This window comes from Trichechus manatus, unplaced genomic scaffold (genome assembly GCF_000243295.1).
Source record: "Trichechus manatus latirostris isolate Lorelei unplaced genomic scaffold, TriManLat1.0 scaffold00071, whole genome shotgun sequence".
NCBI lineage: Eukaryota > Metazoa > Chordata > Mammalia > Sirenia > Trichechidae > Trichechus > Trichechus manatus.
In genome coordinates this window covers 11,089,632-11,116,195 of record NW_004444007.1, presented here as the reverse complement: position 1 = coordinate 11,116,195, position 26,564 = coordinate 11,089,632, and the positions used below count along the sequence as shown (strand labels likewise).

The 26,564-nt window shown below is 40.1% G+C and overlaps 1 protein-coding gene across 1 annotated transcript; it reads left to right on the top strand.

Annotated features, from left to right (window-relative positions):
* Positions 1 to 851: 851 nt before the first annotated feature.
* Positions 852 to 26,564, top strand: ETNPPL (ethanolamine-phosphate phospho-lyase). Its single transcript, XM_004380231.1, is given in 14 exon segments — positions 852 to 907; positions 4,926 to 5,044; positions 5,299 to 5,458; positions 7,650 to 7,724; positions 14,883 to 14,973; positions 16,073 to 16,189; positions 18,322 to 18,404; positions 19,499 to 19,724; positions 20,641 to 20,795; positions 21,443 to 21,532; positions 21,758 to 21,888; positions 23,961 to 24,026; positions 26,435 to 26,497; positions 26,500 to 26,564. Coding segments are annotated over 14 exon segments (1,497 nt in total).

Below are 26,564 nucleotides of genomic sequence, written 5' to 3'. Positions count from 1 at the left end.
GCGATTAAACCCTCGGTTGCTAACCAAAAGGTCAGCGGTTTGAACCCACCAGTCTCCCCTATGGGAGAAAGATTCAGTGACAGTCTGCTTCTATAAAGATTACAGCCTGGAAACCCTATAGGGTTGCTATGAGTCTGAATCGACTTGATGGCAACAGGTTTGGTTTTGGTATTGGAAACATTTTACACATTATCACTCCCAACCCGATAAGAGGCTGAGTTCCAGTTCTTTATACTTAGGCAGCTGTGACTTGTTGCTTGTGCTAAGTAAATGGTAGATTATGTTACTGGAATATGCTCAGTGTGAGAATAGAGAAAACTGGAGAATTTTGATATCTCCAGGAAGCACCTACCTCTGAATATTTACAAGAAAATAATGGGATACACTGAAAAGGGAGGGAAAAAGAAAGCAAAGAAGTGAGGAGTGTATTCACAGGCAGAGGAGGAAGGGGGAAGCAAATCAAAGTCAGGAAAATAAAAAGTGAATTAAAAAGAAGTTAACAGGGATGGGGAGGGCAAGTGGACAATGGCAGGGCAGGGACAGTAGCCAGTTAGACTGGGGGCGGGACTGGGTGGCGAACGAGTGGCTAGTCCAGTGACTTGCCAAGCAAGCACCAGGCGGAGGAGGGGAGAAGGGAGGGGCCTGGAGAAGGGTAAAGGCAGCCAAGACATAAAAGGGAGAGGACCCTAGCTGGTTGATGCCACCACTGACCTGCGATGCCCAGGACAAGGGGGCTCAAGAAGCCATAACGAGAGGGAAGGCCAGGCTGCTGAAGCCAGCCCTGAGCTCGCGAGGGAGGCGCACCGACCGTAGAGGGTAGACTCCTCGGCGCTCCCGGCAGCCCCGTCACCATGTGCGAACTGTACAGTAAGCAGGACACCCTGGCGTTGAGGAGGAAGCACATCGGGTAAAGGTTCTCCGAAGAGAAGCGCAGAGGGGAGAAAACAAGTGCAGACGGTGGCGGGCTGAAGCGGGGCAGGCGACAAGCGAGTGAGAGCCTGGGCGCGCGGAGGCTCCGCGGTGGCGGCTGCCTGCCGAGTGCGAGAGGCAAGGTCCACCCGCTGCACTTGCCTGCGCATGCGCGCCGGCACCCCGCCCCCGGCCCACTCAGCGCGCGGGGTCGCGCCTTCGCTGAAGGGGGCCACCTAGGCCGCGGACTCGGTGCGCTTGGCGAGTGGAGCGGCTGTGGGCTGCGGGCTGCGACTTGGTGGCCGCGGCGCCCCCAGAAACACGCCTTCCAGCCCGGTTCGAGCGCGGTCGGGGTGTTCTGCAGCCCGCAAATAAACGGGGGCTGGCGGCCGGTTGGAAGAGTTGACAGAAGAGAGCTAATAGCCCAGGAGGAGAATACGATTCTAGGGGTGGGCGCTGGGAGGAAGATGGGTGGCTCTTCTCCACCCGCACCCAAGTCGAAACGTTTTTGGAAACTGTGAACCCAGAAATATTTTTGATGATGCCTGTGAAAACCGCTAATGGCAAATTTTGTTTAATTTTGAATTCTTCTTCTTGCATACTTGGTTAAGGGGTAAAAGGTTAAGCCAGCCAGTAGGCAAACATTGAAACCAACGTCAGGTAGGACAGCAGGGAGTTCAGTTAGCAGATGCCCCCTTGGTCTCCGCAGCTTTGTTCTCGCTCAATTTAAAAATGGATGTCCTCTCTAGTCTGCTTTTGTTTTGCCCCTGTTACTAACTACTTGGTATTATAATGGTAAGGATCCCTGGTGGCATAGTGGTTAACCCTTTTATGACCAGGGGTATATATACTGACTACTTACTTTTTGTACCTCTGGGGTTCAGTGGGAACCTTCTGTCCCACTGACAGTACTTGATACTAGCAGGCAGGACCCTATAAAACAGTTTGAAACGGATAAAACAGGCATGTGCTGCAAACTACTGTCTTTATAGGGTATTGTATGAGGTGGTGCTGAATCACTGAATTTTGGGTAGGAAAAACATGAATTTTGAAAATTTTTTATTTGGTATGCATGTGTACCTCTGCACTCTAAGGCTAGAATTTGTGTTCACAAGGGGTGCATATATGTACCTCTGGACTTAAGGATACAATTTGTGGAATGAGGCATAAAAAAACCGTACTGCATACCAAAAATTCAGCATGCCCTCCGTTACTGAAAACACATAGTATCAACAAGAAATTAAAAGAAAAAAAATAATCGGGTCACAAAGGCACACTTGGCTGCTAACCAAAAAGGTCAGCGGTTTGAACCCACCAGCCACTTGTAGAAGAAAGATGTGGCAGTCTGCTTCCATAAAGATTTATAGCCTTGGAAACCCTGTGAGGCTGCTCTACTCTGTCCTATAGGATCACTATGAGTCGGAATGGACTCGATGGCAGTGGGTTTGGTTTGATTTTTTTGGTTTTAATATAATGGTGAGTGGACAGGACTGAATGAAGGCAAAGTTTAGACCTGGGCTCTGGTCCTAGTTTGGTGTTACATTACCTGTGTGACCACTGTCAAATTAATTTCCTCTTCTATCAAAGTGGGAGTAACATTTAACTTCACAGGGGCATGCAAATGAGAATAATTGCATTAGTGCTTTGTGACTGGGTTTTTTAAAAGGTAAATAAATATTGACGCTGATTGTGGCCATTAGGCGACCCCTGAAATAAAAACAACCCCCCCAAAAAAAACCATTGCCGTCAAGTCAATTCCGACTCATAGTGACCCTATAGAACAGAGCAGAACTGTCCCAAAGGGTTTCCAAGGAAGCAGCTGGCGGATTCAAACTGCTGACCTGTTGGTTAGCAGCGGAGCTCTTGAGCACTGCGCCACCAGGGCTCCAGGGCTGCCTCTACCCCTTGCCGTGGAGTCACTTCCTCTAAACCCTGTGAAATCAAACTTCTGCAAAGTTTACATGCAATTAAGTAAAGAGCTGCAGCCAGACAAGGATCGGCGTGAGAGAGGACTAGGGAACACAAGAAAGAAAAGAATCAGTATCCTCTTCGGAGAAATGCGAGGTGATTTCTCATATGGAGACTCCTGACCTCAACCCGGAGCTTGCTGGGCAGTTTAGGAAACTGGAGTTAGGTTTCTCTCCACCGTGCAGAGGGGTCAAATGGTCAAATTTCTCCTCCCTAAAAGGTCGGTAGTTGGAATCCACCATCCACTCTTCGGAAACCCTATGGGGCAGTTCTACTCTGTCCTGTAGGGTCGCTATGATTGGAATTGACTGGACGGTAAAAGCTTTGGTTTTTTTGTTTTTTGATTATGCCTTCACAAGGAGCCCTGGTGGCTCATTGATTAAGCGCTGTGCTGCTAACCGAAATGTCGGCGGTTGGAACCCACCAGCCACTTGGGGGAGAATAGATGTGGAGGTGTGCTTCCATAAAGATTTATAGCCTTGGAAACCCTATGGGTTACTCTGTCCTATAGGGTCACTATGAGTCGGAACTGACTCGATAACGTTTTTTTTTTAATGCCTTCAAGCCCTTTTTCTAACCACCTCTCCTTTCTGTTAGTTTTCCGTATAGTTAGAGTCCAGTGAAAACCTAATCATTTCTGACATGAACAGAACAAATTCTGTGAAAGGGATAATGGAGCCATCAAGGGAGAGAAGGTGAATTTTACCGGAAGTCTGAGGGGCAAGGTGGAAAGCATGTGAAAAACCCAAGGGGGAAGTCTGCAGCCTTTAACCCACATTCATAACAAAGATTGTCCTTGTATTTTAACTTGTAGGTGTAAACTAACAGCTGCATTTGAACCAATAAAAAATTCTCATTAAATACTGTTTTCATTTTAGCTGATGATACTTAACATCAGCGTCAATACAGAACACAATTAATTCTGGACAATTTTAAAATTTAAGGTTATCTATTGCTCACAATAATCAAAATATTTTGTAAATAGTTGCACATCCATTTTTTATATAAATAAGTAAATGTCCTCAAAACTACCTCCAATGTATGTGGTATTTTTATGCATGCGAAATCTCCAAAATATACATTGAATAGTTGTAGGTCATAAATGGCCATATAGCCAATACCAGAACCCTTTGTGATGTTTCTACATTGCTAAAATCTACACTTTATATGTTCATCCAAATAACAATATGGATGACTTTTTATTATGCTCAAAAGAATGGATTAAAGGTTTAGAAGAATAATTGAATTTCATTGTTTAAGGATGGAAAATCCAATTGATACAGGATGAGTACCACTCAAAATACATAGAAATGGTCTTTTATAAAATCCCCTTCATGTATTTAACTCTAAGTTATTTGTACTTAGCTTGTAGAGCTATTCATTTCTTCATAAATTAGGCTTTTAGAGTTATTCATTTCTTTATGTATTAGATTACAGAGAAGGTGAGGGGGAACAAAAATTAAAAAAAAAAACACTCGCATGGACAATGGCATAAGACAGCCTAGTTTCAATTTTTGATTGTCTGACTTACTGACTGTGAAAACTTGAGCAAGTTTCTGGACTTCCTGTGCCTTGATTTCCCCACCTATGACTCTGAGAATGATAACAACCCCTTATTTCGTAGGATTGTTGGAAGGATTAAATAATATTTCTAAAATGTGTTAACACAGTTCCTGTCACATAGTACAACTAAACAAAAAGTTGGGTTTTTTTTTCCCTAATAGAACAAGATTTCCCATAGAAAAATTAGTTATTGATGTGTGTGATTAAAGCTGTCACAGCGTGTACCTCTAAATAGTGTTGCCAAATCATGATAAATTTCAGAACAAGCACAAGAAATTTGAGCAGTGCAATGAATGGGGAATTAAGGTAAATGTTCCAGGCTGATATGAAATGAAAAAAAAAAAACCAACACACATACATCACCCAGGTTGTGTTTTCCCTTTCCTTTATGTAATTGTAATTTTCCACTGATGGTGACCTTCACTAAGAAGGAAAAATACTGAGCACTCTTACTGGACCAAAATATTTCCTTTCATTATTTCTAGGCCCTCATGTAAAGTTTTCTTTGCTGATGATCCCATCAAAATAGTACGAGCCCAGAGGCAGTACATGTTTGATGAGAAAGGCGAACAGTACTTGGACTGCATCAGCAACGTTGCCCACGGTACGTGTCCTCTCTCTGCTGTGTTTTAAAGGATACGTTTGTGGAGTAAAGCAGACAGACTTGGGACCGTTAATATTTGTCCGAGGAATGTCAGTGGCTGCAGTTTCTTTGCTGTGCTAGCAAGGAAAGTTGTAGCAAAAGTTGTGGAGGGAAAGAAATTCAACTTCCTTTTTTTCATGCTTCAGAAATCACCTCATTTCCCAGACACTTAGAGTTGTAGCTTATTTCTTGGCCTTTTGTCTCCTAAATTTTAGTGGGACACTGTCACCCCGAAGTGGTCAAAGCTGCCTTGAAACAGATGGAGGTGCTAAATACAAACTCTCGGTTCCTTCACGACAGCATTGTGGAGTATGCCAAGCGCCTTTCAGCAACCCTACCGGAGAAACTCTCCGTTTGCTATTTTACAAATTCAGGGTATGTATCCGGGTTTCCCACCCATCCCCATTTCCACTAATCTATCTCATTTTCTACTCTCTCACACGTAGCTTTCTTTTTGATTCCTGGTGGAAGGCAGATGTCTAAAGAGGTTTCCTGAGATTTTTACCATTTATTACATGAGCACACACTTAGGGACCTGACCTTTCTGGTTCCTCTACTTTACTCGGTGAGCTTATTGTAGATAGGACACTGGACAGTATATTCCAAGGCTTTGAGCAAGCCTGTAACAACAGTCTGATGATTAATCCGTGCATGCCACCCAAGTTTCTATTACCACGGTTTACTTGGCAGAAGATGGGGAAAACAAACCCTTAAGTATCCCTGGAGGATAGATACTTAGGTAGTAACCATGGCAAAAAAATGTTCAAGTCTGGTGTTCACATAAGAAAACCTAACGGGTCAAAAGATGCTCACTTCTCAGAGGCTGGAGAAATCCTGAGAGTATAGCCCCCAGACACCCTTTTAGCTCATGAAGTCACTCTTGAGGTTCACCCTTCAGCCAAAGATTAGACAGGCCCATAAAACAAAATGAGACTAAAGGGGCACACCAGCCCAGGGGCAAAGACTAGAAGGCAGGAGGGGACTGGAAAGCTGGTAATGGGGAACCCAAGGTAGAAAAGGGGAGAGTGTTGACATGCTGAGGGGTTGGCAACCAATGTCACAAAACAATATGTGTACTAATTGTTTAAGGAGAAGCTAGTTTGTTCTGTAAATCTTCATTTAAAGCACAATTAAAAAAAAAAAAATAGATGCTCACTTCTTTGGACAATGGAGTAAGAAGCTAAGAGTAAGTAGCTAAAGATTCAATGGGCCAAGATTGTTCTTTCAGAGTACGAATGAGAAATTTTACAAAGAAGGAACTCTACTAAACAAGCTATAACTTTGTAAGATTTCTTATTTATTTGTTTTCTTAGACAATTGAGCATATCCTCCCTCACCACCCCCCCAAAAAGAAAACAAAGAAGAAAGGAGGAAATTCAAGTGAAAGATATGTTCCAACTTTTGTATTCTGTAAATCAAATTATTATACATACATTCTATGGAATATTATGCAGACATTAAAAAGTATGTTTTTGAAAATACATACCTAATGATATGTGAAAAAACTTGCAACGTGACATTATATTGAGAGAGAAAGCTGTACATAGAGTATAAGCTCATATTTTAAAAGTTATATGTGTATTAAAATTAACTATTAGAGATACTGTAAATGTTTGATTATATGTGATTCACTCTTCTCTTACCAGTGAGCTGTTTTAAAAACAAATTTATAGCCAGAAGATTGTTCCCTTTTTACTTTGCAAAGAATTGGGATCTAACTTGCTATATGCTTGCCTTCAACAAGTGAAATATCATAATATTTGACTTTCGTTTCTAAAGAATCCTATACTGTCAAAGAGGGATTAACCCTAAAGAGCACTGCCCCCAAAGAGTGGAGATGACAGAGCCAGGGCTAGTAAACAGAATATGGTTCTCAAAGTCAGACAGGCTTAAGTCTGAATCCTGGCTTTACCTCTTATTCCCTGTGAGACCTTATTCTGGTCGCTTAACCTGAAGCAATTTCCTCGTCCATGAAAAGGAACTGGTAATATTTGCCTCGCAGAGTTGTTGTAAGAATAAATATAAGTAAAACACTCAGCATTATGTCTGGCATGGAATAAACTTTCCAGAAATGTTTATTTTCTTCCTCTGTGTCTGGGTAGTGTATTTATATTCTCTGAACCAGATAGAAAAATTATCAGCTTCATTTTACAGATAAGGAAACTAACCAAACATTGGATCAATACAACATAGTTTGGTAGCCAAGCTAATGGGCCCTCCATTCCTCCCGTTGAGATCAGGCTAATACAAGCTTCTTATTGCCCTCAAAGTTAGTCACCTACTGAGTGACTGGAGTGGGCTAAAGCTTGAAATAGACAGCATATTATTAATTCTTATTGGGTTGCTGCTGCACACCTCATTCTTTACTGAAAACATTTGGGGAGATTATTAGAAGGGTGAACTGAGACTGCAGCATGGGGGGAGATTGAAGAAGGAGAGGACTGCAGTTTATTACTTTACGCATTTCTGAATAATTACAATCTTACAACTTCTGTAATTAACATCTGGAAATATTTTTAAAAGTTTATGTCACATTGTCCCCTCTCCCATGCTTTTATCTTAATAGATCTGAAGCCAATGACTTAGCCTTACGCCTGGCTCGGCAGTACAGAGGCCGTCAAGATGTGATCACTCTTGACCAGTAAGTGTTGGATGCAAGATTTCTAAGCAAGAAACTCTTTCAGAGACAAAATTGTATTGGTACTACCCACGCTAATACCAAAAGCACATATGGAGGAGGGTGACTATATGGCACAATGTTTTTTATTATTTATTAAAGTATCGAGGCCAGCTTAAGCTCAGAGGATATTCAATTTCTTCTGCTGTTGTTGGGTGCCGTTGAGTTGGTTCCAACTCATAGTGACACCAGGTACAACAGAGTGAAACACTGCCGCATCCTGCGACATCCCACAATCATTGCGATGTTTCAGCCCATTGTTGCAGCCCCTATGTCAGTCCATCTCATTGAGGGTCTTGCTCTGGTTTGCTGACCCTCTCCTTTACCAAGCATGATGTCCTTCTCCAGGGACTAGTCCCTCCTAAATACATGTCCAAAGTACATGAGAAGAAGTCTTGCCATCTTCGCTTCCAAGGAGCACTCTAGCTGTACTTCTTCCAAGACAGATTTGTTCATTCTGGCAGTCCACAGTATATTCAATTTTCTTCACCAACACCGTAATTCAAAGACAATTCTTCAGTCTTCCTTATTCATTTGCCAGCTTTCGCATGTATATGACGCGATTAAAAACACCATGGCTTGGGTCAGGTGCACCTTAGTCCTCAAAGTGACATCTTTGCTTCTTAACACTATAAAGAGGACTTTTGTAGCAGATTTGCCCAATGCAATGCGTTGTTTGATTTCTTGACTGCTGCTTCGTGGGCATTGATTTTGGATCCAAGTAAAATGAAATCCTTGACAACTTTAATCTTTTCTCTGTTTATCACAATGTTGCTTATTGGTCCAGTTGTGGAGATTTTTGTTTTCTTTATGTTGAAGTGTAATCCATTCTGAAAGCTGTGGTCTTTGATCTTCATCAGTAAGTACTTCAAGTCCTCTTCACTTTCAGTGAGCAAGGTTGTTAATGAGTCTGCCTCCAATCCTGATGCTGCGTTCTTCTTCGTAGAGTTCAGCTTCTCAAATTATCTGCTCAACATACAGATTGAATAGGTATGGTGAAAGGATACAACCCTGACACACACCTTTCCTGACTTTAAACCACGCAGTATCCCCTTGTTCTGTTCGGACAACTGCCTCTTGGTCTGTGTAAGGCTGTACTGAGTGCTATGGTCGTGGTCTGACAGCTTCCCACGTATCAGGGCTAACGTTTCACACATTAAATATTTACTGACCTACTATTATGTGTAATTAATATTTTTCCATATAAAAATACAATTCATTTCTTCGTAATGCAAGCATTCACTTCACTATTGTGATTATCCACTGTGATTAATTTGAAAGATAACAATTAAGAGCAAATTTTACAGAAAACAGTCAGATAAAATTTAATACTTTCTCATTTGTTTCTAACTATTAAAACAGTCACTACTTAATCTTACATCTCAAATATGCATTTATTACCTTTTATTTTATTCATTCTCTTAGGGTTTATCTGGCACTTTAAGTCAATGAGTGAAGCTTTCCTCCAATACAAAAATTAAAACAATAAATCTGACAACTTCCGTCTTTACTAGGGAGGTACTTTGTTCTTTTCGTTCTCTTTTTCTCCTCTTATCCCACTCCACCTCACTAACGTCAGATACGGAGAGTTGAATTAAATATGTGCCTCCGTCCTTCATCTTTTATAGGTTCCTCTCATTTTATGTGTTAATTGGTGTATTTGTTTCCTATAGCTACCGTAACATATTGCCACAAATTTAGCAGCTTAAAACAACAGAAATTTATTTTCTTATAGTTCTCTAGGTCAGAATTCTGCAGTGGGTCTCACTGGGCTAAAACCAGGGGATTAGCAGGACTGTGTTCCTTCAGGAGGATCTAGAGAAGAATCTATTGCTCACATGGTCCAGCTTCTAGAGGCTGCCTACATTCCTTGGCTCGTGTCCCCCTTCTGCCTTCAAAGCCAGCAATCGCATCGTTCCAAACTGCTTCCATCTTCACTCTTCTCTGACTCTGACCCCTGCTGCCTCCCTTTTTTACTTTAAGAACTCCTGTGGTTACATTAGACTCCTGGGTGGCACAAACCTTTTGCGCTTGACTACTAGGCCACAAGTCAGTGGTTCAAACCCATCCAGCAGTGCCACGGAAGAAAGACCTGGCGATCTGCTTCTATAAAGATTACAGCCTAGAAACCCTACTGGCAATTCAACTGTGCAACACATGGGGTCACCAAGAGTCAAAATCGATTCAAGGGCAACAGATTTATTTTGTTTTTTTGGTGATTACATTTGGGTCATCTGGATAATCTAAGATAATCTCTCCATCTCAAGATCCTTAATTTAATCACATCTGCAGAGTCCCTTTTGCAATGTAAGGTAATATATTCACAGGTTCCACGGATTAGGACCTGGACATCTTTGAGGGAGCCATTATTCTGCTTATGACAGTTGATTTGTTCTTTTTTATTTCCATTCCCCATAACTCTTCTTCCCCCACCTATAGGCAAGCTTATAGCGTGTTTCATTTATATCTTTTATTCTTGTATTTTTGTAAAATGTGTATTATTTTATGTGCATCTTTTAATTTTACAGAACTTGCTCAAGATATCTTTCTCCTCCTGACTTGTTTCCCTCAGTGCTGTGTTTTATGTCGTCTGTCTTGCTGGATGTGTATCTCTTCTGTATTTAACTCTGCACCAACCAATAGAAATATAATGTTAACCACGTATGTGATTTTAGAATTTTAGTAGCTACTTTCTAAGAAAGCAAAAAGAAATCAGTGAAATTGATTTTAATAATTTCAATATCTTATTGAACCCAATATATCCAAATTAGCAGCATTTCAACATGTAATCAATATAAAAGATAACTGATATTTTACATTCTTTTTGTGTGTGTGCTAGTCTTTCAAATTCAGTTTACATTTACAGCCCATCTCAATTCGGATTAGCTGCATTTTCAGTGCTCAGTATTTTACAGTGTAGGTCCATGGCATAACTCAGTTATATTTAGTCTTTGGGATGGTAAGAATTGTTAATACTGCAAATTTACCTAATTCTAACTATTGAAGTAGTTGTATTTAAATAATTATTTAAAAGACCATCTATTTCAGTTAACCAGCGAAGTGGCATATATCCAAAATATCATTTCAACATGTAATCCATATAACATATATTAAGATGAAATGTTTTACATGCTTTATTATACAAATCTTTGAAATCTGATGTGTATTTTACAGTTACAGCATATTTCAGCTCAGACTAGCTGCATTTCAAATGCTTTATAGCTACATGTAGATATAATGTACAGCCACATAATAGACAGTGCAGCTCTAGCTTGCGTAACACTTCCCCCCCAGGGATGTAGACTGTGATTGTCCTCTACTCCACTGAACACAAGCAGCACTGCAGTGAACATCCTTGTGTGTGTCCTCTTATGGATGTTTCTGAGAATTTCTTGGGGATAAATACCCAGAAATAGGATTACCAGGTCATAGGGTGTACTAGGTTGTTGTTGTGTGCCATCTAGTTGATTCCAACTCATAGCGACTCTATAGGACAGAGTAGAACTGCCCCATAGGGTTTCTTAGGCTGTAATGGAGAACGATGTGGCAGTCGGCTTCCATAAAGATTTACAGCCTTGGAAACTCTATGGAGTCTCTAAGAGTCAGAATTGACTGGACAGCAGTGGGTTTTTTGGGTGGATATACCCTGGTGGAGCAGTGGTTAAGAACTCAGTCGCTAACCAAAAGATCAGCAGCCCAAATCCACCAGCTGCTCCTTGGAAACACCATGAGGCAGTTCTACTCTGTCCTATAGGGTCGCCATGAGTCGGAATCAACTTGACGGCAATAAGTTTAGTTTGGTTTTTTATAAGCATAGCTAATTTGACTAAAAACTGCTGGGTGGATTTCCAGAGTGATTGCAACAATCTGCACAGTGTATGAAAGTTCCTATTTTCCCATATCCTCCCCAAAACTTGACATTATCCAGCTTTCTAATTTTTGCCAATATAATTGAAATAAAATGGTATCTCAATGTTATCTTAATTTCCAGTTCTCTAATTAGGAGTTTGACGTGACTGTCAGTTTGTCATACTGTAGTGTCTTGCTTGTTGCTGTGATACTAGAAGATTTGCCACAGATGTTTCAAATACCAGCAGGGTCACCCTTGGTGGACAGGTTTCAGTACAGCTTCCAGACTGATAGACTTAGAAGAACCTGGCAGTCTACTTCTGAAAAAATTCAGTCATTTCAGGGAGTAGCGTATGATCAAGAACCAATAGTACTGAAGGAAGAAGTCCAAGCTGAACTGGAGACATTGGCAAAAAACAAGGCTCCAGGAACTGACGGAATACCAACTGAGAAGTTTCAACAAACGGATGCAATGCTGGAAGCACTCACTCATCTATGCCAAGAAATTTAGAAGAGAGCTACCTGGCCAACCTACTGGAAGAGATCCATATTTGTACGAATTCCAAAGACAAGTGATCCAGCAGAATGTGGAAATTATCAAACAATATCGTTAATACCACACAGAAGTAACATTTTGCTGAAGATCATTCAAAAGCAGTTGCAGCGGTACATCGACAGGGAACTGCCAGAAATTCAAGCCAGATTCAGGACAGAAAGTGGAACAACGGATATTATTGCTAATGTCAGATGGCTCATGGCTGAAAGCAGAGAACACCAGAAAGATGTTTACCTGTGTTTTATTGACTCTTCAAAGGCATTCAGCTGTGTGGATTATAACAAATTATGGATAACACTGCAAAGAATGGGAATTCCAGAACACTTAATTGTGCTCATGAGGAACCTGTACTTAGACCAAGAGGCAGTCGTTCAAACAGAACAACAGGATACTACGTAATTTAAAGTCAGGAAAGGTGTACGTCAGGGTAGTATCCTTTCACCATGCTTACTCAATCTGTATGCTGAGCGGATAATCAGAGAAGCTGGACTATATGAAGAAGAACTTGACATCAGGATTGGAGGGAGACTCATTAACAACCTGTGATATGCAGATGACACAACCTTGCTTGCTGAAAGTGAAGAGGACTTGAAGGACTTACTGATGAAGATCAAAGACCACAGCCTTCAGTATGGATTACACCTCAACATAAAGAAAACAAAAATACTCACAGTGGGACCAATAAGCAACATCATGATAGACGGAGGAAAGACTGAAGTTGTCAAGGATTTCACTTTACTTGGATCCACAATCAACACCCATGGAAGCAGCAGTCAAGAAATCAAAAGACGCATTGCATTGGGCAAATGTGCTGTAAAAGTCCTCTTTAAAGTGTTAAAAAGCAAAGATGTCACTTTGAAGACTAAGGTGCACCTGACCCAAACCATGGTGTTTTCAATCACCTCATATGGATGTAAAGCAGACAATGAATAAGGAAGTCTGAAGAATTGATGCCTTTGAATTATGGTGTTGACAAAGAATATTGAATATACCATGGTCTGAAAAAAAAAACGAACAAATCTGTCTTGAAAGAAGTGCAGCCAGAATGCTCTTTGGAAGTAAGGATGGTGAGCCTTCATCTCACATACTTTGGACATGTTATCAGGAGGGATCAGTCCCTGGAGAAGGACATCATGCTTGGTAAAGTAGAGGATCAGAAAAGAGGAAGACCCTCAATGAGATAGACTGACACAGTGGCTGCAACGATGTGCTCAAATATAGCAACATTGTGAGGATGGCACAGGACCAGGCAGTGTTTCATTCTGTCCTACGTAGTGTTGCTATGAGTCGGAACTGACCCGATGGCACCTAACGACAATTATGAGTTTGACTATCTCTTCATGTACTTATCATGCTTTCGTGATTTCTCTTTGGAGAATTGCATGTTTGTAGTCTTTGCCCATTTTTCTGTTGGGATTCCCATCTTTTTTTGTTGATTTCTGGTTGCTTGTATGTTCTAGATCAGAGGATCTCACCCTTGACTGCGATTTAGAATCACTTAGAGAAATTTCTTTAAAGTGCTAATGTCCAGGCCCACCCCAGACTAATTACAGATAATTTTTGGAGGTAGGTCCAAAGAAACAGTGTATTTTTTGAAGTTACCCAAGTGATCATAACATGCGGCCAGAATTAAGAACCACCATTTTAGATATTAATCACTTTTAGTTTGAGATATTTCAAATACCTTTTCCCAATCTATCATCTGCCTTTTAACTTTGTGCATGATATTCTTCAATAAAAATCATTGATTTTGATAAAATCCGATACATAAAATTATGGTATGGTTTATATTTTCCAAGTTTTGTTAGTATATATCCCTCCTCTCCCCCCACACAAAGATGTTCTTCTGCATTTTCTTCTACTACCTTTATAGTTACTCATATTGAATCCACCTGAAGTCCGCTTGGTTACCATGTATGTATGAGTCTCTGAGGTCTCCTTCTGCTCCAGTGATCTCTTTGTTCTTTTTCCAGTACCGAATTAATTTTATTACTATAGCATTATAGTCTGTCTTCATATCTAGTAGGGCAGGTCCCTCTCTTTGCTCTATCTACTAATGGACCTTTTATAATTTCATTCCCAGACCTCCCAGTTATATCTCTGGGCAAGAAGTAGAAAAAGGAATATGACAGACATCTGTATTTTATGTCAAAGAAAGGAATTTCATCGTCGTTTGACCACTTCTTAATCTTAATTCTTCTTGAAGCTACCTCCTGTTCCTTCCCAACTAGTATTTGCCCCATATTTGCAATTGGACATCCTTTAGAAATCATCCTAAATAGAAACACATGCCCATTCTATGCTATAAAGTTGTTTTAAAATGTACTAGAATATAACTATCAAATACATTTAAACACAAAGGTTTTCATGAATATATAGAAAATACTTTTTTTACATTTGTTGTTTGTGCCAGACAGTCGATTCCTAATCGTAATTTAGCAGATTTAACATAATCCAAAGAAATTAGTTGCTTTCTTTTTTCTGCTAAAAAGAAATTGTTGTGAGGCCACATATTTGAGTTTTCGTGTGTTTTATTACATGTATAAGGAGAACTGGATAAATTAAATAGCCAATCTTGCCATGAAAAATTAGATCTAGTATAGTAAAGTCTGGCATCAATGCTGAGATTCTTCCTGGATAATATGCAATATGATTCTCATGTACTAGAAAAACCTCCTTCTTTGAGTGACTTTGTTTCCTGTTCGTTTTCTTTTCAGTGCTTACCATGGTCACTTATCATCTTTAATCGAGATCAGTCCGTATAAATTTCGAAAGGGCAAAGATATCAAGAAAGAATTTGTACACGTGGTAAATACCTTCAAATCCTAGAATTGGATTGTTGTCGATGGAAGAATGCCTAGTGATAATCTAGTCCAACCTTGTCATTGAAATGAAACTGTGGAAAAGAAACTAAGACCTACAGCAATTATGTGACTTGCTAAAGTCAAAGACCTTGCTAAAGACAGGATGTGGTTTAAAAACCATTGATGAGTATTTCAATAGGCAAATTAGTATGGTGGTAGAGTATGTTATACAAAAGTGTCACTTTATTTTTTCTTGCTCCTTGATCTTCAGTTAATTTTTCGACCATTGATGCCAACTTGAAATTCAGAGTTGAATGGAATGCATTTGACTATCTTAAAATTAAATTGCTCTATGATAAATTATGGGGGCCTGGTGGTGCAGTTGTTAAGGCCTTGGCTGCTAACGAAAAGGTCAGCAGTTCGAATCCACCAGCCACTCCTTGGAAACCTTATGGGGCGGTTCTACTCTGTCCTATAGGGTAGCTATGAGTCAGAATTGACTCAATGGCAATGGGTTTGGTTTTTTTGGTATAATAAATTATTATGTAGACTTATTAGACAAAATAAAGAAACCAACCAAACAGTTGAAACAGTGGAACCCATTTAGTTTGTTTATATTAATAAAGGATCAGTAGGCTTTTTTTTTTTTTTTTTTTAAGAGAATCAGCAATACTCTCATTATTTAAGATCTGGAAACAGTGCTAAGGCACTCTTTAGTTTTTTAAATGATTACAGTTTGCAATATAGTTGGGCAAATGTTGGTTTATTTACAATATAGAATAGCTAATATGGTTCCCATTAATTGAAATTTTCAAACAGTATAACCACACTTGTTGATGTGAATTTGCTACTTATGTGAATAAGGATACAGTCTTGACTTATAAGGCTCTGGGAGCAAATCCAAGCTCTTGTTCACAATACAAAGACTTCAGTTCTTCACAGAATTCAGAGATGCTAAGGAAAAAGAACAACAAGAGAACCTACAGTCACCTAAATCCACAACATTACCTTTCTACTATACCTTTATGGGGAAATGTCTTTTTTTTTTTTTTAATTCATTTGTCAAAGAAGCAAATAATGAGGAACTGCACTGATGTTTTCAGGCACCACATCCAGATACTTACAGAGGAAAATATAGAGAAGACCATCCAGACCCAGCCACTGCTTATGCAGATGAGGTGAAGAAAATTATTGAAGATGCTCATAACAGTGGGAGGAAGGTTTGTATTTACAGCATTGGAAACCTCTTAATATCTTTTATCAAGTGGGTTAAAACCATTGTGATAAATTGGAGAGATGGAAAAGGATTAGACTTAAATTCTCTTTGTGTTTTTTTCTGGTTATATTTTCACTGGTTCACATTCTAAAAAGTGCATTATTGTAGTCATGCCTCTAAGACTGTCTACTTTTCTTTATCCTGGAAATGCAATCACTATATCCATTCCATGCTGGCCCAATTCTCACCTTCCCAGTGGGATACAGGTCTAGCCCAGAGGGGTAGGGGAAGAGGGAATTAAGAAAGGGGTAGCCCAAGGACAGACTATTCCAACTGAGAGGAGCACCAGGGGTTAATATGGTGAAAGGAAGGGAAGAGGCAGAGTGGCCCTGGGACCTTGGGACCAATGCAAACTCCAGACCCACACAGGAGCCTTGGGGTTTCCCTTGAACTGTTTCAACCTTCCTGGACCATGGAGCCTGGGGATGGTCTGTACCCGGTTAGGCCAAGGTGGAAAAATGTTCTTCCAGTCTGGGCTTGGACTTGTAAGAATCCTTTAAAGCAGGAAAAAGTGCTTCTATTTTCTCAGTCTTCATCTTAGTTCTCAGTCCATTTTGGGGTTAGTTATTGTGAAGCTTTGGAGCCCTGGTGGTGTAGTGGTTAAGAGCTTGGCTGTTAACCAAGAGATCAGCAGTTCAAATCCACCAGCTACTCCTTGGAAACCCTATGGGGCAGTTCTACTCTGTCCTATAGGGTTGTTATGAGTTGGAATCAACTCAACAGCAATGGTTTATGTAGAGCTTTAATGCAACTTGCCACATACTTTGCCTTTAAACTGGTTTATGGCACAGACATGGCAATGAAAAGACTCTTTGTTGAGATAGAAATGAGGCCTTTTCTTTTTCCAATTAATTCAAATATTTTTGTCTAACTGACTGAAGCATCATTTATATTCTCAACTTTCTTCTTTTCCCTCCCAATCCAATGTATTTTCATAACTTCCTGTGTCATGTAACTGTGCAGAAGAAAAAAAATGAACAAAAGTCCTACCTATTGTAGGAAACTTCATACTCTTTTCTTTTTCAAATGTAGCCCATACTCTTTAAACAATCAGTAAACACAGGAAAAAGTTTGCATTAACAAGATCATATGGACTTTTTGCTACTAAAAGAGAGTTTGCATAAGTTTTTGAGAACATTAGCATTCAATAATTATTGAATCGATGCTGTCCCTTAAGGAACAAGAGGTGTCTTCAAGAACTAAAATTGAGAGATGATCAGTGTTGTTAATAATGCTTAAAACAACACAAAAATATAAGATGGATCCTTCAAAATATTAGATGTACTTGCATAATTGTGGAATTTTATAGCAGAAATCTTTTGGGCCCAATAGCTTCATTTCACAGATAAGTAAACTAAATAACTAAAAAGTTAAGGACCTAACCAAAGTAATACAGTTTACTAAGGGGTAGTCAGGACAAAAGCCTTGGTTCTATTGACTTTTCATCCCATACTCTGTCTGAACTTTCTCTTCTTACTTCAGCACTATCTATTTTCTGCTTTTTCTTTCTTAGTCTCCAGAACACCTCATGTGTAACTCCCTTTGTGAAGTGCCTAATTCTGTTGAGTTAAGCCTGCTTGAGGCCAAGACCTAGAAATTTAGCATATAACTGTGGTGTTTGGCCACATTCTTCCATTTCCTTAGTGCACATTCCATCCTCAGGCAGTCCTCTTTCTCCAGGCTAAGAAAGCAGGCGTCCTTGGATGCCTTGGAGTCTGGATAATTTTTTACCGGTTCATATCAAAGACTGATCAAAACACCGGTTTTACTTATGAAACAGTGCATTAAAATTAATTTTGGAGAAATGGAAGCCCACCTCTCAACTCCTGTATTTCTCATGGTAGTTTTCTTTGGTTCTCTAAACTGTTGGAAATTAATGCTTCAGACCACTTGCTTTTCCAAAGTAGATAGCTTTTCTCTTCTCCTTTCTTTTCTTTTTAATCAAATGGCCTGCTCATAATTTGCCACTGGTCTAACCCCAACTATTTTTGAAATAGCTCGCTGTAAAAGAAATCCTCTTTTTTAGGGGGTGGAAGGGGGACCTAATGGACTGTGATCCCATCTTCTCTTGTATAGATTGCTGCCTTTATTGCTGAATCCATGCAGAGTTGTGGCGGACAAATAATTCCTCCAGCAGGCTACTTCCAGAAAGTGGCAGAGTATGTACTTGACCTGGGCATCCTTGGTCAAACTGAAGGCACTGTGACAGTGTTTTGTTTTGTTTTTTCTACTAAAAACTAAGGCAGGTACAATTCTATAGGGCCATACTGGTTTTTAAAATATTGAAATACTTCCAGATTAGCTGGTAAATAGCTACTCCAGCATCCCAGACACACCTCCACTGTTCCAAGATACAGCAAATAAAGGGTTTATACCTGGTCCAGCAGAGTTCCTGGGTGGTGCAAATGGGTAATGTGCTTGGCTGTTAACCAAAAGGTTGGAAGCTGGAGTCTACCCAGAGGCACCTTGGAAAAAAGGCCTGATGATCTACTTTAAAAAAGATCAGCCACTGAAAATCTTATGGAGCACAGTTCTACTCTAACACACAGACAGTCATCAGGAGTCAGGGTCAACTCCTTGGCAACTGATAGGTTTCTTAGTCCAGCAGGGGGCCTTCAGAACTCTGCTTCAGCCCTCTGACTGGCATCGTAGTTGATTGGCTGGTATTCAAGCTTTATCAATTATTAAATATTTGAAAATTAACCCTGCTAAAAACTACTTCTTGTTCAGTTCTTTCTCTTCCTACTTTAAAGACTATATAGTTTACTTTTGGCAACACACACCCGAATAATGTGGAAGATGCCCAACCTAGAAACTGTGTGATTATACGGCAAAGTCAATGACATCACATAGGTGTCGTTGGGAGTTGCGGATACACAAACGCTTTTAACAAAGACTACAGGCTACAAGTTAAACTTTTTTTAAGTCTTCAGTAGTCTTCTGTACTTTTAGGGATGTGTCTGGGGACTTTCAGTGAACCCTGGTGGCGCAGTGAGCCCTGGTGGCTCAGTGGTTAAAGTGCTTGGCTGCTAACTAAAAGGTCAGCAGTTCAAACGCACCAGCCACTTCTTGGGAGAAAGATGTGGCAGTCTGCTTCTGTGAAGACTTACAGCCTTGGAAGCCCTATGGGGCAGTTCTCCTCTGTCCTATAGGGTCACTACGGGTTGGAATCAGCTCGACCGCAGTGGGTTTGGTTTTGAGTTTAGGGACTCTCAGTGGCCTGAAGGCATTAGATTGTCTCTTTGCTTTTCAGATATGTACATGGAGCAGGGGGTGTATTTATAGCTGATGAAGTTCAGGTAGGCTTTGGCCGAGTTGGGAAACACTTCTGGAGCTTCCAAATGCATGGCGAAGACTTCGTTCCCGATATCGTAACAATGGGAAAACCAATGGGGAATGGACATCCAATGGCATGTGTGGTAACAACCAGAGAAATTGCAGAAGCCTTCAGCAGCTCTGGAATGGAGTATTTCAATACGGTAAATGTTGGTCTCTGAGTTTAAGGTGAAGAGGAAAAAATTAATGTATGTTCTTACACTTCTCGCCAATGTGGTAAAGAATAAAGTTCAGTATTGCCAGCTAACCATTCCAGCACTCTAGCCAAACTTTGATCTAACCAGATTTCAACTATCTGGCACAATTCTCCCTGTATTATTCCTTGTGTACATTTCCCCCTTGCTAAAATGTTCTTATTAATTGTTTCTATAATAGATGGTTGCCTGGCTAAACTTTAGAGGATACGATATTTTCATTAACAGATGATATCTTCTTGTGTGTTTTGTATCATATTTAAATTCTGAAAACACCTAGTGAATCATTAAATAGATTAAATACTATAAATATTATATGGCTGGCATAAGAAATACAGATTTTTTTTTATCTTTGATAAATGTTATTTCCTTGCATTTACCCCAAGAAGTCATAGTCTTTAAACTTGGGGAAACTATTACAGTTTGTGAAGTATGCATAACAGGGCTTATTACAGTCAATGTAAAATTCAAATCTAAATGCATAAATTATTTGGAGGAAATGTCATTGCTTAGTTGTTTTTACTAAATTCTTCAAGGGCAGAAACCTGTATTGCTCTCACTGAACCACACTCCAGAATCCTTAATTCCCAGCACACTGTCTTTTTTTGTTGTGGTTTGAATGAGCCAATAAATTCCCCAAGAATCCTTCGTATTAGTTATGCCGCATGGAGAATATAATTTGGAATGAACTTTCACTGAATCCTGAATGAGAGATCACACTATATTCTAAATCTGAGAAACACTTGCAAGAGAAAATTTTATTGAAATTATATCTTCCCTTGCTTATGTCTGAGTCAAATTTCTTATTGATGAAGAGATACTACTAATTCAACTCTTATGTTTTCTTATTCATCTTTTTCTACAGTATGGAGGAAATCCAGTATCTTGTGCTGTTGGTCTGACGGTCCTGAATGTAATTGAAAATGAAGACCTTCAAGGAAATGCCACCAGAGTAGGGAATTATCTTACTACGTTACTGAAGAAACAAAAGATTAAACACACTTTGATAGGAGATATCAGGTATGTTTATCATGATGTCATTATATAGGTATTCATTTTCCCAAAACGAAAATAGCTTACATTTTACCTTATAGATCTAAAATAAATTATGTAAAACTAAATCTAGAAAACAAAGAAAAACATAGAAAGCAAAACTCATTCATAATCCAGAACTCAGATATCACCAGTATTAACATTTGAGGATATATTCTTTCTAGTCTCTACACCTTTAAAAAAAAAAAAAAAAAAAACTGGAATAATTTCATCACCCAAAAGGCTGAAAGAAGAAGGAGCTTAAAGTAATTCTAAAGGATATGTTAAAAATTATTTTAAATGCTACCCTGGAAAACTAGATATTTTTCATAGATGTGTATAGACATTTATAATCCTATTGTCCTGAGAAAATAATGGCATGCTTTTAAAACTTTTTCTTTTATAATTAAGTTTAAAAAACCTAGATGACAAAGAACTAACTTGTTTCAAAATCTAGAAAGAGCTGTCAACACAGAAGTGGTATCTTGGGTTAGTCAGAGTCAATAACAATTACCCTTAAAGGGCATCACATTTGGCTTCAAATTAAACTGAAGTGTGGGGACAGTGCTAATTTTTTGTAACAATGCAGTGCTTCCTAGACCATGTGTCACATTTTCTTTCTTCTCCTCCCTCAGGGGCGTTGGCCTCTTTATTGGGATTGACTTAGTGAAGGATCGGCAGAAAAGGACCCCTGCCACAGCTGAGGCTCAACATGTCATCTACAAGTAAATCCACCCCCACGCCCATCTGGGATCTTGGATCTCCAATACCCATCCACTTGAAAATCTTGTTTTACTTCCTCCCACCTCCAAAACAGGGAAGTTTAAGACACATGCAGTTTATAGAAGTGGGTTTCTTGCATACAGAACACCAAGCTGCTCTTTGTTCACATTGTTCTTGAATAATCTTAGCGTTGATATGCACTCACATATCTTTTTTACGCTCATTAGAATGAAGGAAAAGCGAGTGCTTCTCAGTGCTGACGGACCTCATAGAAATGTGCTTAAAATAAAACCACCTATGTGCTTCACTGAAGAAGATGCAAAGTTTATGGTGGAACAACTCGATGGGATTCTAACAGGTCGGTGCACAGAGCTCCAAGACGCCCCTTCCCTCCTGGCCTGGTCACACGTGACCTACGTGCATCTTGTTATTCATGAAGGAAGTGAGGGAGGGCGGAAATGAATGCGCCATTTTGCATTTGCAACTATAAAATGGTAGCTGAAGAAATGACAGCTATGTGGGCTCTTCATTAAATCACAATTTTCAAAGTTGCACTCACTTCATCCAAATCTAAGCTTTTACTGATTTTTTTTTCCCAATTGCTATCGAGTCTATCGCAACTCATGGCAACCTCATGCGTGTCAGAGTGGAACTGCGCTCCATGAAGTTTTCAGTGGCTGATTTTTTAGAAGTAGATCCCGAAGTCTTTCTTCCAAGGCGCCTCTGGGTGAACTTGAACTTCCAACCTTTCAGTTAGCGGCTGCTTTCAATGGCTGTTTTTTAAGAAGTAGATCCCCAGGCCTTTCTTCCATGGCACCTCTGGGTGGACTCGAACCTCCACCCTTACGGTTAGTAGCTGAGTGCATTAACTGTTTGCACCACGCAGAGACTTTACTGAAATAGCACACTGTTTTATTTTTATTATCATTTATCCTCACTTTCCGATATCTGGGATATGTAAACTGCATGTCTTCATTATACATGCACTACAAATGCTCCACTGTCTGTATAGCATTTCAGCATTGTACCACCAAAATACCAGGTATGTTTTTAATAAAGATTACAGGCTACAGGTTAACACATTTTTGCTATACCCTGAATTATTTGACCTTGTGATTATTTCACTTTTTACAATTCAATTTTCTGAAGAATTTTGTTTTTCATTCACAATTATAGCCTGTGATATATTCATTTATATATTATAGAATTAGGTTAATTAATATTTCTAGTTTTTCTACCAATACCTCAATGTTATATGAAACAGATGAATAGAAATGTAATTTTTAAAATGATAATCAGTTCCTCATTATCTATGTAAATGTGTCAATGGACAGGATAGCAGAATAAAAACCACAGAAAATTCTTCCTTTAAATGCTTACACGTATAATCTTCCTCTCAGCCCTCAGCCCCAACTGAACAGCACTGCATTCATTAGCAAGGAGTTTTGAATCCTGGTCCAAATTTCACTATTGATTTCATCTTAACCTTGGGGGACAAAATCCCTTAGCTTCACTGTTATTTAATTTCCCCACATATAAAAATAGGAATGACAGTAATAACCTACTTTTTACCTACTTTATAGCTCATAAGGTTGTCGTGATCGTAAATTGAGATTAGAAAATAAATCAGCACTGTAAAACCATGTTGGAAAACACAAAGCACTGATGAATGTCACATCATTTTTGTTTTGCTGTAGTTGAGATTCAGCTTTTCTGTTTCCTTCTCAGCTTTTCGGGGTTAGGATAAGGCTGAGAAGGCAGGAATCGATACAGCATACAAAATAGTTAGTTAATGTTTGGAAACTTGAGTCGGCCTAAACTACCTATAATGTGGTCACCGTCTTCTGATGCAGAGCACATGCACCTCCCCAAGCCTGGCAAACTTTGCTCACACGCCTGTGTGTCCTGAGGTCCCAAGAAGGGCCAGGTTGAAGCAAATCTGCCATTATTACTGAAAAATCAATTCAGAGCTTGAGGATTATTCATGGTGGGCTAGAGGGATTTTCACTGAATCAAGTGGACAAGAAAAAAACAGTTCCCATCGAGTGAACTCTGGCTAATGGTGATCTCATATGTGGCAGAGTAGAACTATGCTCCATAAGGTTTTCAGTGGCTTATTTTTTGGACGTAGATCACCAGGCCTTTCTTCTGAGGCACTTCCAATGTTTTGGTTAGCAGCTGAGTTTGCACCACCCAGGAACTCCAGAAAGTGGACAAGGCATAGGCAATAATATGGGTAGGCTCAGCAACACTTGTAAATAATGGTGAAATGCCACAGTAAAACTTAAAAAGCAGAGATTTTAATAACACTTTCGAGAACACGTTACATTTACCTCTCTATTCTTCATTAAAGATATTCCTGTAGGCACTAAATATTTTTAAAGGTGTTGGTATAATTCTGTCTTCTTCATTGTCTCTTTCTTGATTTAGTTTTAGAAAAAGCCACAGGCACCCAGACTGAAAGTGTGATCTCTGAGAAGACGCCATACAGGGCACAGGTGAGATTCTACTACTTTATTTTTAGAGGAAAAGCTTAAAACTTTGGGAATTTGGGAAAAAGGAATGCAAATTTAAAAAAAAAAAATTGCATAGTGACCTTTAGAACAAAGCCAGCCTATGTATGCTAGGATTGGCTTATTGTTGCAATTTTGAGTGCACGATTAAAATATTTCAGTTTCATTCCATTTGAAAGGAATAAAGTCAAAGAGCCATTCTTACAGGACCATTTCTGTATCCAAAAGAACTCCAGCCTGCAAAGAGGACCTTCAAAATTCAGAGTGAAATGGTAGCGAATGCCTTCTAAGCTCCTTCCTGTTTGTCCAGGGCTGTTGACACTGCCTCTCATTCCCACACACTGCTCCTTAATATCCACAGAGGAGGCATCAGCAGTGTGGCTCAAGGTGCCAGCGTCTGGTCTTGAAGAGAATGAAAGTGTGAGCTTCTAGTGGCAGCCCGGGTCTCAGAACCATCCAGCACCAAGTGGCCTAGTTTCTGCATTTGATATGCTTCCAGCTGAGGGCCTGTCCATTCTCTCCCTGGGCTGCTCAGGGTGTGAGAAAGAGCTCCCTGGGTCAGCCAAACTGAGAGGCAAAAACTTGAGAGGCTTTGTTGCATAATTTATTATTTGTTTATGACTGAGATGAATAAAGGAAGACTTGGTGCCTAAAGCCTGCCCATGCATCCAGGGCAGTCAGCAGAATCTTTCTCATGATTAAAAAACATGAGGCCACTTGAATGAGAGCCAGTGATTTGCTAACAGGACTGTTTCTGTCCCTTCCCTAATAACACAAACCAACTACAGAAATCAACCATTATCTGCTGTTCAAGAGTGGCATACTGAGTCCAGGACAGAATCACAGCTCTAAAACCTGACCAAGCATTCAAAACCAAAACCCAAACCCAACCCACTGCTGCTGAGTCGATTCTGACTCATAGTGACCCAGTGGGACAGAGAACTGCCCCACAAGGTTTCCAAAGCTGTAAATCTTCTTTGTTTTTTGTTTGTTTGTTTATTATTGTAGTTTAAGTGAAAGATTACATTTCAAGTCAGTCTGTTATACAAAAATTTATGCATACATTGTTATGTGACCCTAATTGCTCTCCCTGTACTGTGACAGCACACTCCTCCTTTCCACCCCTGATTTCCCATGTCCATTCAGCCAGCTCCTAACCATCTCTGCCTTCTCATCTCACCTCCTGACAGGAGCTGCCCATTTAGTCTCATGTATCTACTTGAGCTAAGAAGCACACTCTTCAGGAGTATCATGTTCTGTCCCACAGTCCAGTCCAATCTCTGTCTGAAGAGTTGGCCTCAGAAATTGTTTTAGCTCTAGGCTGATAGAGAATCCGGGGATCATGCTTTCCAGGGTTCCTCCAGTCTCAGTCAGACCATTAAGTCTGGTCTTTTTACTAGAATTTGAGTTCTGCACCCCACCTTTCTCCTGCTCCATCAGGGATTCTCTGTTGTGTTCCCTGTCAGGGTGGTCATTGGTGGTAGCTGGGCACCATCTAGTTCTTCTGGTCTCAGGCTGATGAAGTCTCTGGTTTATGTGGCCCTTTGTGTCTCTTGGGCTAATACTTTGCTTGTGTCTTTGGTGTTCTTCATTCTCCTTTACTCCAGGTGGTTGGGACCAACTGATGCATCTTAGCTGGCCGCTTGCAAGCTTTTAAGACCCCAGACGCCACTCACCAAAGTAGGATGCAGAATATTTTCTTAATAAGCTTTGTTATGCCAATTGACCTAGATGTTCCCTGAAAGCATTGTCACCAGACCGCTGCGCCTGCTACTCTGTCCTTCAAAGTGTTTGATTGTATTCAGGAAACTTCTAAGCCAAAGCTGTAAATCTTTAAGGAAGCAGACTGCTACATCTTTACCCACTTGGAGTGGCTGGTGGGTTCAAACTACCGACCTTTCAGTTAGCAGCTGAGCGATTTAACCATGGCACCACCAGGAGCTTGCGAAAAAGGAGTTCACCACAAGAACACTCATTTTGGAGTTAGCAAAGTTAACACAATTTTTGATGAAATTTTGGTGTGGGATCCCAAAAATTTTGTCAACATCCTTGGTCACTGGGTGGCACAGTTTGCTCTCATCTACTAACCTAAAGGTAGGCAGTCCAAACCCATCCATTAGCACCAAAGAAGAAAGGCCTGGCGTTCTGCTTCGGTAAAGATTACAGCCAAGAAAACCTTATGGAGCGCAGTTCTACTCTGTAATACATGGGGTCACCATAAGTTGAAATCGACTTGAGGGCACTTACCAGCAATAATAAGGGTTAAGAAGGAACAACCAGGGTTGGGTCTTTTTCCCCGTGTTCTTGTTTGTTGGCCTGTTAAATCAGGGCTGCGGAGGTTGGGGAGGTTTTGAAGAGGGTCACCCACTCGAGTCTGTGTTCCTACCTTGTGAATGCCTAACGAAGGACCCTCGGAATTGTTCAGTGATGGCTCCGCTGACGCTAAAGGAAATCCCAGCAAAAGAGGAATGGATTGTGCATGGATAAACTTTCACTGCTCAGTAAGAGTCTCAAGACATGA